This window comes from Rhamphochromis sp. 'chilingali' (assembly GCF_963969265.1).
Source record: "Rhamphochromis sp. 'chilingali' genome assembly, chromosome: 8".
NCBI lineage: Eukaryota > Metazoa > Chordata > Actinopteri > Cichliformes > Cichlidae > Rhamphochromis > Rhamphochromis sp. 'chilingali'.
The window spans coordinates 809,457-823,128 of NC_137935.1; the positions used below are offsets into that span (position 1 = coordinate 809,457).

Genomic DNA, 13,672 nt, shown 5'->3' on the forward strand with positions numbered 1-13,672 from the left:
TAATTGCATTTGAGCTACAAATCGAAAGTAAAATGTAATTCTGCTTTTGTTTTCAGGCACATAGTTACAACAAATTTTTATTCATAAAAAAATAAATTATTCAAACATTGTGTTTGATGATAGCAGCAAAATGAAATGATCACAGTGATTTCTTAAACAAGATGTGACACGCTTCAAAGTCTTAAACTCAGAAAATTCAGGAAAAGAAAAAATATTTTTTTAAAAACTGAGGTCACATATTTAATGACTAAAGTACCGATGTATATTTTAGCAAAGAATTACAGGTTAAAGTTTGCATTTGTTTCAGTTTTGTTCAGATTTAGTCTGTAAGCAGGTGTCTTTATGGTAGCTGACATGAGAGCAAATGATCAAAGGATTTAAACAATAAATTAATAGTGAGTTATGATAAATAAAGCGATAATAAGAGATGACTTTATTCTCATAAACTGTCAACAGTAAATTGAGCATGAGCCAGCAGCCCACAACCCTCTTACTCTCATTTCCTCTTTACTAATGCACTGCCTTGTCTAAGTTTCAACATCAAGCACCTGCATTTTACAAAGATTAGACCTTTATATATGATCCGGATTTTGGTCAGACTCAGTCCATAAAGTAAAGGATTACAGAGCGGTGGGCATATGAGCCAATATAATGATAAAAAAATACGCACCATATTTGGGACGTGTTTCATGTTGGATCTACTTTGTGCAGTTTCGAAGAAGGAACCACATGAAAAGTTGAGCAGAGAAGCGAGGTGAGGCGTGCAGGTGCTGACGGCTTTCTGTCGCGTCTGTTTGGATCCAGAAAAACAGACTTTCAGGATCCTCATGTAGGTGTAGAGAATCAGAGTGACAGAGGATATGGTTATGAAAATAGCACCAAGTATTCCATAGATGTTATTGACTGTGGTGTCAGAACAGGCCAGTTTAACAACAGAATAGTTGTCACAGTACACTTTGTTAATGATGTTCCCACACAGCTGCAGAGGAGCACTCAGAGAAATCAAAAGAGTGATTCCAAGAAATGAGGAAAACCACGTTAGAACAATGAGCATGGATACCTTGCATGGACTCATACGTGTGTGATATTGAAGAGGAAAACATATTGCAAGATATCTGTCATAAGACATGACGGCTAAGTTACTGAGCTGCAAATTTGCATAAGAGTACACACAGAAGATCTGCAGGAAGCAGAGAGGAGCAGAAACAGTGTGAACATCAGAGAGGATCTGAAGCAGGAGGAGCGGAAACAGCCCTGTGCTACCATACAGCTCATTCACAAACAGGCTGCACAGAAACATGTACATAGGTTCATGTAAGCTTCTGTTCACACAGATAACCACAATCAGCAGGACATTGACAGTAACAATAACAATATATAAAAATGCAACAACTGTGAAATATAAATATTTCAAAGCCCCGCTGTCGAGGTAGGCAGTGAGTGTGAAATATGAAACCTGTGAAGAGTTCATCATGATCCTCTTTTTGTTTTTACCATACATCACTTAAACTGTGCACAAACGGAGCTACATTTAAGGATGAGAATCACCCATCAGCGGCCTGATTGTAAGTCCCTCCCAACTGCACTGAATCACTTCTTGTTTTATCCTTTTCACTGCAGCAGTATGACGTCATCATCAGGGGACACACCGGAGAGATTTTAAACTAGTGGTTTCGAAAACGCAAATGGGCCTTCAGAAAAATGTATATTTGTCTTTTGTTAGAATAGAATAGAATAAAATAGAATAGAATTGAATAGTACTTCATTATCTTGGTTGCCCCATGCCAACTGTGCAGGAGTGAAAAAATATAGATAAATACTACAAACATCAGCAATAAATAGCAAACATGGACCTAGTTTTCCTGAGACAGGAGGATCAGGTGATGACCTCCAGGGGTGTCAGAGGGCAGCCAATGATGTTTTTGGCAGTGTTAATGACCCTCTGTGCAGCCTTCCTGCTCTCAGTCGTGGCCCCTGAGGAGAGCACGCTCTCCACTGAGGAGCAGTAGAAGGCCAGCAGCAGCTTCTGGTCCAGGGTATTCGTCCTCAGGACACAGAGGAGGTACAGCTGCCGCTGGGTCTTCTTTTCCAGGGCGATGCTGTTGTGGGTCCAGGTGAGATCAGCTGAGATGTGGGTGCCCAGAAAGTAGAGCTTCTGAACCTCAAGTTTTGTGGTTTTCCACAGGCGATCAGCTTTGCAGCACATTTGCCTAAAGCTGCGGATAGCTTCTGTGAACCAGGGCAGGGATTAAGCACTACTGCCTTTTCTGATTTAAGAGGAGCCACTTTATCTAGAATTTTTTGACATTGCGAGTTGAAGGAGGCCACATATATCTATATCATCGGTTTCAGATAAATTATGGCCTCTGCTGTGTGTTGGGCAAAGTCTAGTCTAAGAGAGTAAGAAAATGAGAAGCAGCGTGACATGAACTGTCAGCAACATGGAAATTAAAATCCCCCAGCAGAAGGATTCTTTCCAGCTTGATGGTTGAGGATAGAAAGTCCACAAACTCCACTAAGAAACTCCTGGCTAGTCCCGGTGGCCTATAGATTAAGATCACATAGAAGGGATAAGTCCTATTGAGCTCCATCATCTGAATTTCAAAAGAGTTAAAGGAAGGGGGTTTTCACCAGACAACAGAAAAAGGAGTTTCTAGCAATAACTTCCAGCCCACCTCCACGTACTGAAAGGTGCAGTGTGGTTAGACAATTACAGTCTGCTGGGCACAGTTCACTAAAATGAACACGTTCCATATTCTGCTGCCAAGGTTCGGTTAGGAACATAAAATACAAGTTATTCCGAATAAAAAGGTCATTGAGAACAAATGCCTTATTTGAGATTGAATGGCAGTTAATAGGGTCATCTTAATCAGCGGAGCTAAAGCATCACGTCTCCAGGTTCCGCTGATCAAAGACGGACCAATTTGTCAGATCAAAACAGTCCTGTAGCTGGAGGAGAGCATAACCTGGCCATGTTTTAATGACCTGGGTGCTTGGAGCACTCTGTTTCCTGAGGGGGTTGTGGGCAGGGATGAGGAGCACAGAAAAGTGGTCAGATTGACCGAGACCATTCTCTTTTCCTTTTTTTTTCTTCTTCTTTTTTTCTTTCTTTTTTTCTCTTTTTTTTTCTCTTTTTTCCTTTTTTTTCCCCTTTTTTTTGCCTGTCCCATTTGGTTCTTTAGCCATCAGAATTGTTGTCTGAAGACCAACAAGGATACCCAATGGATTTACTTTGCCAAATGGATCATCGTGGCATTGCCGTATTGGTCCATTTGGTCGATCTTTGTTTTTATTATTTATTATATTTTATTTTCAGATGTTACAGACGGGACAGACATGAGTGAGGGATAGGAAAGGGAGAAAGAAAGAGGAAGGAAAGGAAAAACAGAAGGGGAGAGGGACAGTGAGAAAGGGGGGGAGAAAAGAAATAAAAATCTCCTGGATCACCTGTTGAGAGAGGAATAGAAAACAAGCAAAAAAGACAAAAAAAAACCAAAAACAAAGCAACATACTAAACGCATAACATACCAAAGATTTGTCACATTCTTATGGGATGCCTCGGCCCCATAAGAACGTGAATAGTGACCTTCAGCGTCCCTATGCTAATTAAATCAAATCAAATCAAATCACTTTTATTGTCACATCACATGTGCAGGCACACTGGCACAGCACATGCGAGTGAAATTCTTGTGTGCGAGCCCCACAAGCAACAGAGATGTGCAAACACAACAACACAAACGAGCAAAATACAAGAATGGCCAACCTGAAACTAATAAATATATGTACAATATATAATAGTGTATGCATTTCTGGATGTGTATACTAAATATTTTCCTACGTGTGTGTGTGTGTGTGTGTGTGTGTGTGTGTGTGTGTGTGTGTGTGTATACACATTTTTACAAATTAAATAGTAAAAAATAAATAAATAAATAATAATAATAATAAAATATATAAAATATACAGAGTTGAATATGTGCAAAACAGTGGCATTACTGTACAGTATGGAGTGCATAATGTTAAAGTTCCAGTAGTGAAGCTGAGATGTCTATGACGTGTTCAGCAGTCTGATGGCCTGGTGGAAGAAGCTGTCTCTCAGTCTGCTGGTACGGGACCGGATGCTGCAGAACCTCCTTCCTGATGGAAGCAGTCTGAACAGTTTATGGCTGGGGTGACTGGAGTCCTTGATGATCCTCCCCGCTTTCCTCAGGCACCGCTTCCTGTAGATGTCTTGGAGGGAGGGAAGCTCACCTCCAATTATCCGTTCAGAGCACCGCACTACTCGCTGGAGAGCTTTGCAGTTGTAGGCGGTGCTGTTGCCATACCAGGTGGTGATGCATCCAGTGAGGATGCTCTCAATGGCACAGTGATAGAAGGTCCTGAGGATGCGGGGGCTCATGCCAAATCTTTTCAGTCTCCTGAGAAAGAAGAGGCGCTGCTGCGCCTTCTTCACTGTTTTGTTTGTGTGTACTGACCACGTAAGATCCTCAGCCAGATGTACACCAAGGAACCGGAAGCTGCTCACTCTCTCCACAGCAGCGCCGCTGATGGTGATGGGGGTGTGTACTTCTCTGCACCTCCGGAAGTCCACTATCAACTCCTTTGTCTTTGCGACGTTGAGGGTGAGATGGTTGTCTTGACACCAGTGGGTCAGGGCGCTGACCTCCTCCCTGTAAGCTGTTTCATCACTGTTGGTGATAAGACCCACCACTGTAGTGTCGTCCGCAAACTTCACAATGATGTTGGAGTTGTTAGTGGCCGTGCAGTCGTAGATGTAGAGTGAGTACAGGAGAGGGCTCAGTACACACCCCTGTGGAGCACCAGTGTTCAGTGTGATGGGGGATGAGGTGATGCTGCCCAGTCTGACCACTTGGCGTCTGTCAGACAGGAAGCTAAGGATCCAGCTGCAGAGGGAGCTGCTCAGTCCTAGATCCTGCAGTTTCCTGTCCAGCTTCGAGGGAACGATGGTATTGAATGCTGAGCTGTAATCTACAAACAGCATCCTCACATACGTGTCTCTCTTCTCCAGGTGTGACAGGGCAGTGTGTAGTGTCAGGGCTATGGCATCATCAGTGGACCTGTTGTGGCGGTATGCAAACTGTAGAGGGTCCAGTGAGTCGGGTAGTGCAGAGCAGATGAAGTCCCTGACCAGCTTCTCGAAGCATTTGCTTACGATGGGGGTCAGGGCTACAGGTCGCCAGTCGTTCAATGAGGAGATGGTGGAGGATTTGGGTACAGGGACGATGGTGGCCATTTTGAAGCAGGCTGGGACTACAGACAGAGAGAGGGAAAGGTTGAAGATGTGCGTGAACACTCCAGCCAGCTGAGCCGCGCATGACTTGAGGACGCGGCCGGGAATCCCGTCCGGACCAGTAGCTTTGCGTGTGTTCACCTTCCTGAAGCACCTCCGCACATCCTCCTCAGACACAGTGTGCGCACTGACGTCATCCGCGGTGCGCACACTGTCCGGTCTCATGGTGTTCGCTGTGTCGAATCTAGCGTAGAATACGTTTAGATCCTCACATAGAGAGGCCGTGGTCTGCGGTGTGCTGGTTTTCCCTCTAAAGTCTGTGATCGTGTTTAGTCCCTGCCACATACTCCGAGGGTTGTCAAACTGTTGCTCCACCCTGTCCCTGTACTCACGTTTGGCTGCTTTGATCGTCTTCTGGAGTTGGTAATGTGCGTGCTTGTAGTCCGATGTGTTCGCGGAGGCAAAGGCGGTGCTCCGTGCCGCGCGAACATCTCCGTTAATCCAGGGTTTTTGATTTGGGAAGGATTTAACTGTTCTGGATGGGACGACATCTTCCACACATTTCCTGATAAATCCACAGACTGAGTCTGTGTATTCATCAATGTCTCTGGCGGCCACGTGAAACATTTCCCAGTCCGCGTGATCAAAACAGTCCCGCAGTGCAGACTCCGATTGGTCCGTCCAACAGTGCACCGCCCTCCGGGTTGGAGCTTCCTGTTTCAGCTTCTGCCTGTAGGCGGGCAGGAGCAGGATGGAGCAGTGATCTGATTGGCCGAATGGGGCGCGGGGGAGGGCTTTGTACGCATCCCGGAAAGAGGTGTAACAGTGGTCGAGTTGCCGGTTTCCACGTGTGTTGAAAAGGATGTGTTGATGGAGTTTTGGTGAGACTTTCTTCAGGTTTCCCTTATTAAAGTCTCCGGCTGTGATAAACGCTGCCTCTGGGTGTGCGGTTTCCTCGCTGCTGATCGCGCTGTACAGTTCCCTGAGTGCTCGGTCAGTGTCGGCTTGTGGGGGAATGTAAACAGCCGTAATAATCACTGCTGTAAATTCCCTCGGTAGCCAGAATGGCCGGCACTTAATCATCAGGTACTCCAGGTCCGGTGAGCAGAAGGATTTGACCGGGTGCACGTTCGCATAATCACACCAGCTGTTGTTGATCATGAAACACACACCACCGCCTCTGCTTTTCCCAGTAAGATCCTGTGACCTGTCCGCGCGGTGCACAGAGAACCCCGGCAGTTGTATTGCGGAGTCCGGTACTTTGTCCGATAGCCAGGTTTCTGTGAGGCAGATCACGCAGCAGTCCCGCATCTCTCGCTGGAATGAGATCCGTGCCCGAAGCTCGCACAGCTTGTTCTCCAGAGACTGCATATTAGCCAGTAATAAACTGGGTAACGGTGGTCTGTTAGTGCGCCGTCTCAGTCGAACCAGAACGCCAGATCTTCTCCCTCTGCGTCGGCGTTTGCGGCCTCCAGGGCCAGAGAACAAAGGCGTCTCAGGTGAGATGAATGGGGGGTCTGCAAACGGAGCGTCCGTGTTGCAAAACTTGAACTCCGGAAAGTTATAAGAAAGACCGTCTTTTATGTCCAGTAAGGTTTGTCGGTCGTACACAAGGAGACAAGTGCTGCTCGTGAAAAAATAAAGGAAAAGTAAAATTAAACACAGAAGAAAGCCGTTGCTTGGGGGAGCTCGCGACGAGGCTGCCATACTCGGCGCCATCTTGTACTTTGTACGAGTCGGATTGTGGATGGAATCCAATAGAATGATGCTCCTGGCTGTAATACATGTTCCTGCTCTGTATTCCAGCCCTGACCCTAACATTAAACCTAATCCCAACCATTTCCAAAGTGTTTTCCAAAGCGATTCATGATGACACAGTAAAATAAATGTACATGTGTGGATTGATTTCAAACGGTTCTCATGTTTTCAAAAGCGTAACATAAAGACGGGTTGGGTGGCTGAAAGTGTAACATACCAACGATAGTGTCGGTATGTTACACTTTGGGATGAGAATGTGTTGCAGAACCCCAACAAAGATGATTTGATATATAAATCTAAACTATAAAAATAGGCTTTCAACAGCAGCAGGTTCTTCATGATGGAATAACTCATTGGTGCTTTGGACAAAGATGTCAAATACAATTTAGCATGCTCCAATGTCAGCTTTTCTATTAACTCAAACAACATAGAGTTTTGCCTTTTGAACCTTTTTGATATATATGAAAATATATAAAATAGAAAAGAAGGGAAAACTTTCGCAGTAAGATTTTTGGTTTGTATTTTTAAGCTCCATGTAGACTGGAAAAAGTTCTACCCAGCCTTATTCATTTAGACCAGATGGGATTTATCTGACAAACAATGGCTAATATAAGACCAATATTGCATATTGTCACAGTCCTGGGTTGGTGACCCAGTGTTTTGTGTATTATTATTGTTGTTATTCTATGATTTCTCCTTTGTATATGACTTATAGTGTTCTGAGTTCTGTTTTTGTATTCTAGTTTGAGGTTTTGTTCTAGTGCCCCTGTGTCTAGTTCTTAGGTTTAGTTCTGTCCCCAGTCTGTTTCCTGTTTTACTTTGAAGGTCAGCTGTTTGGTTCCTCCCAATCTCGTCTTTGTAATTAGTGTCAGCCGTGGGTGAAAAAAAGGATGAAAGGTATTGAGATGGCAGGAACTGAACAGAAGATGGCATTGTTTGCTGATGATGTTTTGGTCTTCTTGGAGGAGCCAATTAAATCATTTTGAGCTTTAACTAATATACTAAATCATTTTGGGAAACTGTCAGCTTACAAAATTAAGGTGATAATTTTAAACTTTGCTGTCCCTAGATCTGTCAGACAGGTATAATCTCCAATGTGGAGCCAAATTACTCAAGTACTTGAGAATAAATGTTTAAAAAGACCTTTTAAAACTCTCACAAGCAAATTATAGCCTCTTGTCCTTCATTTGCATTTTCAAATGAAAAGTGCAACACACGCACAATGCAACATTTGCGAGACAGTTTTGTCTTTTCGAGGGGGAAGTACATCAAATATGAGAAGACATCTCAGTAGCAAGCACCCCACAGTTATGCTACAACAACAGCACAGTCAAAACCCAGCTACTAGCATTGGACAACCTAGCGGCCAGCAGCAGGAGCAACAATCTTCAACAGCAGCATTATCAACAGCGGTCACATCACCTGCCCGATTTGTTTCAGAAGATAAGAGCTGATGTTCAGGAAAAAATCAAGACAGCACCTGCTGTGTGCTTAACAACTGACTGCTGGACCTCCAGCACATCAACAAGTTACATGTCTGTTACATGCCACTATGTGTCATGGTCTGGGTGGGTACCTGCAGGTCTCCAACAGCGGCTCCTCCTCCTTTAGGCGGAGTTCGGTTGCTCCTCCCTGGCTGACCACCTGTGAGTAATTATTCCGGCAGTATATCAGACCTGCGCACTCAACCGTTCATCGCCTGAGTATCTGCTATCCCCATGTTAGTCAAGTGGAGCATCATTGCTCTGTCCAGAATCTGTGTGATGACTTACCTGTTCTTCTTGTTCTCAGAGGTAGCACCTGGAGTGGAGGTCTTGTCTCCCTCATTCCCGCCTTCCTGGACCTGGGCCGCTCGCTGCTGATACGACGTTGCCTGCCTCCCCACGTCTCGACCGCTTCCAGGCCTTCCGCCCCACCTGTCCCCTCCACCTGAAACCAAGTAAGGCAACTCAATTCAACTGTGGAGGTTGAGTCATTTGAGTCATTTGAGTCATTTGAGTCATTTGAGTCACTGAGTCAAATCACCAAATCACAACAAAAGTCGCCTCAAGGCGCTTCATAGATACAGAGAAAAACCCAACAATCATATGACCCCCTATGAGCAGCACTTTGGCGACAGTGGGAAGGAAAAACTCCCTTTTAACAGGAAGAAACCTCCAGCAGAACCAGGCTCAGGGAGGGGCGGGGCCATCTGCTGTGATTGGTTGGGGTGAGAGAAGGAAGACAGGATAAAGACATGCTGTGGAAGAGAGACAGAGGTTAATAACAGATATGATTCAATGCAGAGAGGTCTGTTAACACATAGTGAGTGAGAAAGGTGACTGGAAAGGAAAAACTCAATGCATCATGGGAATCCCCGGCAGCCTACGTCTATTGCAGCATAACTAAGGGAGGATTCAGGGTCACCTGGTCCAGCCCTAACTATATGCTTTAGCAAAAAGGAAAGTTTGAAGCCTAATCTTGAAAGTAGAGATAGTGTCTGTCTCCTGAATCCAAACTGGAAGCTGGTTCCACAGAAGAGGGGCCTGAAAACTGAAGGCTCTGCCTCCCATTCTACTTTTAAATACTCTAGGAACAACAAGTAGGCCTGCAGAGCGAGAGCGAAGTGCTCTAATAGGGTGATATGGTACTACAAGGTCATTAAGATAAGATGGGGCCTGATTATTTAAGACCTTGTATGTGAGGAGCAGGATTTTGAATTCTGGATTTAACAGGAAGCCAAAACAGGAGAAATCTGCTCTCTCTTTCTAGTCCCTGTCAGGACTCTTGCTGCAGCATTTTGGATTAGCTGAAGGCTTTTCAGTGAGTTTTTTGGACATCCTGATAATAATGAATTACAGTCGTCCAGCCTGGAAGTAATAAATGCATGAACTAGTTTTTCAGCGTCACTCTGAGACAGGATATTTCTAACTTTAGAGATGTTGCACAAATGGAAGAAAGCAGTCTTACATATTTGTAAGACCTCCATCGTCCCGATACCCAAAAACTCCAACTCATCAAGCCTCAATGACTACCGCCCAGTAGCACTCACCCCCATCATCACAAAGTGCTTAGAGCAGCTGGTCCTAGCACACTTCAAATCCTTTCTCCCCCCCACTCTGGACCCCCACCAATTCGCATACCGTCAGAACAGGAGCACAGAGGATGCAGTCTCCATCGCACTGCACTCTGTCCTCTCACACCTGGACAACAACAACACCTACACCAGAATGCTGTTTATAGACTTCAGTTCAGCATTCAATACAATCCACCCCTCACAACTCATCAGGACACTGACACACCTGGGCATCAGTTCCCTCATCTGCAAATGGTTACTGGACTTCCTGACCAACCGCCCCCAACATGTCCGGCTGGATAACCGCTGCTCATCTACCATCACAATGAACACCGGTGTACCACAAGGCTGTGTGATGAGCCCTTTCCTCTACTCCCTCTTCACCCACGACTGCAGACCTGCTGATGGTTCCAACACCATCATTAAGTTTGCAGATGACACCACGGTGATTGGCCTCATCAGTGACAACGATGAGGCCGCCTACAGGGAGGAGGTGGATCGTCTGGCTGAGTGGTGCGACAGAAACAACCTGCTGCTTAACACCGAGAAGACCAAGGAGCTCATCGTGGACTACAGGAGGAATGCTGACCCACATCCACCCATCCACATTAAGGGGACGGCTGTGGAGCGTGTGAGCAGCTTCAAGTTCCTGGGAGTCCACATCTCCGAGGATCTCATCTGGACGACCAACTGCTCCAAGCTGGTCAAGAAGGCTCACCAGCGCCTCTTCTTCTTGAGGACTCTGAGGAAGAACCACCTGTCCTCAGACATCCTGGTGAACTTCTATCGTTGCACCATTGAGAGCATCCTGACCAACTGTATAACAGTCTGGTACGGGAACTGCTCCGCCTCTGACCGGAAGGCGTTGCAGAGGGTTGTGAAAACTGCCCAGCGCATCGCCGGAGCACCACTTCCTGCCATAAAAGACATCTACAGGAAGCAGTGTCTGAAAAGGGCTGGGAAAATTACCAAAGACCCCAGTCACCCATCACATGAAGGTGAAAAAAAAGGTTGGGGACCGCTGCTGTACAGCATGAAGGTTAATAGAACCGCAGTCATATGAATATGATGTGTAAATTGATTTATTATTTATTCTTGTACATTCACGCCGTAGCGGCCCAATTCTTCACCCCAGTGAAGAGGTGATTGTTTCCTCGTTTTAATAAATTAAGCTGTTTGGTCTTTGTTCCCCACAACATATCACCAATTTGAAAAAATCTAAATTAGCTGTATGTAAGCGGCAATACATGGAAAACCGCGGGTCACACCATACAAGCTGGTTTACGGTTATTTAAATAAAATAAAAAAACGTGTCTATGCAGATGCTCGAAGCTTAACAACACAACCGCTATAACAATTTAATTTTTGTACAACCAGATTTTCATATACTTACATTTGAAAGTGTTTTCCTCTCCCACTTCGACCACCACCGTTATCAGAAACAAATCTCCTCCAAGACCCGCAGTGAATCCTGGGATATAGTAGGACACGAAGGATACATCGGACCCATCCTTAAAATTCGGGGCAAAGTAGGACGCATTTGTCGCCACATTTTGAGTACTCTTTGAATTCAGACAGCCTTCGTTGCGTCGCTGTGACGTCATTGCATCCAAATATGGCATTTTAAGCATCCTTCCTCTGAATTCGGACACACCTATCGTTGCCACCTGCCCAGCACAAGCAAAAGGGCACGCCCACCAGTAAGGGTAGGAGTACTGGTGGACGTAACTTCAGGGAAAGATTCTCCTCCACGTCTGATGTTGTCTGCAAAAAATCACATCCAGCACAAATACTTACACCCTGTCTGCCCTGGTTGATTCTGGTGCCAAACAGAGTTTTATGAACACCAATTTAGCGGCCCAGCATTGCTCCATGCACTCCGCGTCTCAGCTTTGTCCAGTCAGCTGCTCCCAGACATAACACACATCACTGAACCTGTAACTCTTACTGTCATGGTCCTGGGTCATGCGACCCAGTTTTTTTTTAGTTTCATGTTATTTTGTTATTTCATCTGTATTCCAGTTTCTTTTCAGTTATCTAGTTATTTGGTCAGGCTTAGTTTGCAGTCTAGTTCATGGTTTATCAGGTTCCCCTTGTGTCATGTCTAGTTTCCTTGTTTCCTGTTTTATTTTGTAAAACGTCTTGTGTTTTGTGTTCTGTGTTCTGTGTTCTGTGATCATGTGCTTAGTTGTACTCTCCCCTGTCCTGTCATTAGGTTCATGTATGTCAGCTGTTTGCCCTCGTGTGTTTCCTCTTCCCCTAATCACCTCCTGTGTAGTTAAGTCCTCTGTTTTCATTGTGTCATTGTCAGGTCATCTGTTTTCCTCACCATAGTCACGGTCACTGTCATAGTTAGCTTTCATAGTTTGTTCCTAGTTTAGGTTTCTGTTTAGTTATTGCTCTTGTGCTGCTCTCGTTCTCGTTTGTTTTATTCGTGTTCATCAGCCACAATAAAAGGCTCGCTTTTTGTTTAAGTTCTCTCCCGTCTCCTCACTTGTGTTCGCACCTGGGTCCACCACACACACACCTCTGCACGGTCTGTCTCCACAAACTGTGACACTTACTCTCTCAGGTAATCATTTGGAGAACATTACCTTTTTTGTGTTTAACGCACCTCAGACACCCCATGTTTGGGCACTCCTGGTTAATGCAACACAACCCCTTGATCAATTGGAAGAGATGGGGTGTGTCAGAATGGGGGGAGGAGTGTCACATCTTGTCTGAAATCCACCACACCATCTATATCAGGTGACTCTCTGCCCTCCTCTTCTGAGCCACCCGATTTAACTTCTGTTCCACCAGTCTATCATGATTTATCAGAGGTTTTTCGCAAAGAGAGGGCTGCATCTCTCCCACCACATCGACCCTATGGTTGTGCAATAGACCTGCTCCCTGGAGCTAAGCTACCTACCAGCCGCCTCTACAGCCTCTCCCAGCCCGAGCGAGAAGCCATGGAAACATACATTAACGATTCACTCGCAGGAGGGATTATCAGACCCTCTTCATCCCCGGTTGCTGCTGGTTTCTTCTTTGTGGAAAAGAAAGACAAATCACTGAGACCGTGTATAGATTTCCATGGGCTAAACGACATTACAATAGAAAACAAATACCCACTACCCTTATTCACCTCTGCCTTTGAGCTCCTCCAGGGGGCCACAATCTTCAGCAAACTGGACCTGCGGAATGCCTACCACCAGGTAAGAATCCGTGAAGGCGATGAGTGGAAGACGGCATTCAAAACCCACCTGGGCCATTTTGAGTACCTGGTGATGCCTATCGGCCTGAGTAATGTGCCGGCTGTCTTCCAGGCTTTGGTCAACGACGTGCTACGAGATTTTATCAACCGGTTTATGTTTGTTTACCTGTCCTACAGCGCCTCCTGGAGAACAGACTGTTTGTTAAGGGTGAAAAATGTGAATTCCATGTCCAGACTGTCTCTTTTCTCGGTTATACCATTGAACAGGGCAACCTTCAGCCAGACCCAGCCAAAGTGAAAGCAGTGGTAGAGTGGCCTGAACCCTCCAACTGGTGCCAGTTGCAGCGTTTCCTGGGGTTTGCAAATTTCTACCGCCGCTTCATTCAAGACCACAGTAAGATTGCTTTACCATTAA

The 13,672-nt window shown here is 45.4% G+C and overlaps 1 protein-coding gene across 1 annotated transcript; it reads right to left on the bottom strand.

Annotated features, from left to right (window-relative positions):
- Positions 1-496: 496 nt before the first annotated feature.
- LOC308401015 (olfactory receptor 11A1-like) lies at positions 497-1,474 on the bottom strand (the record flags this gene model as incomplete). Its single annotated transcript, XM_080889081.1, has 1 exon — positions 497-1,474. One exon carries the CDS (start codon positions 1,472-1,474, stop codon positions 497-499), a length of 978 nt encoding a protein of 325 aa, XP_080745207.1.
- Between the last annotated feature and the right edge of the window lie 12,198 nt (positions 1,475-13,672).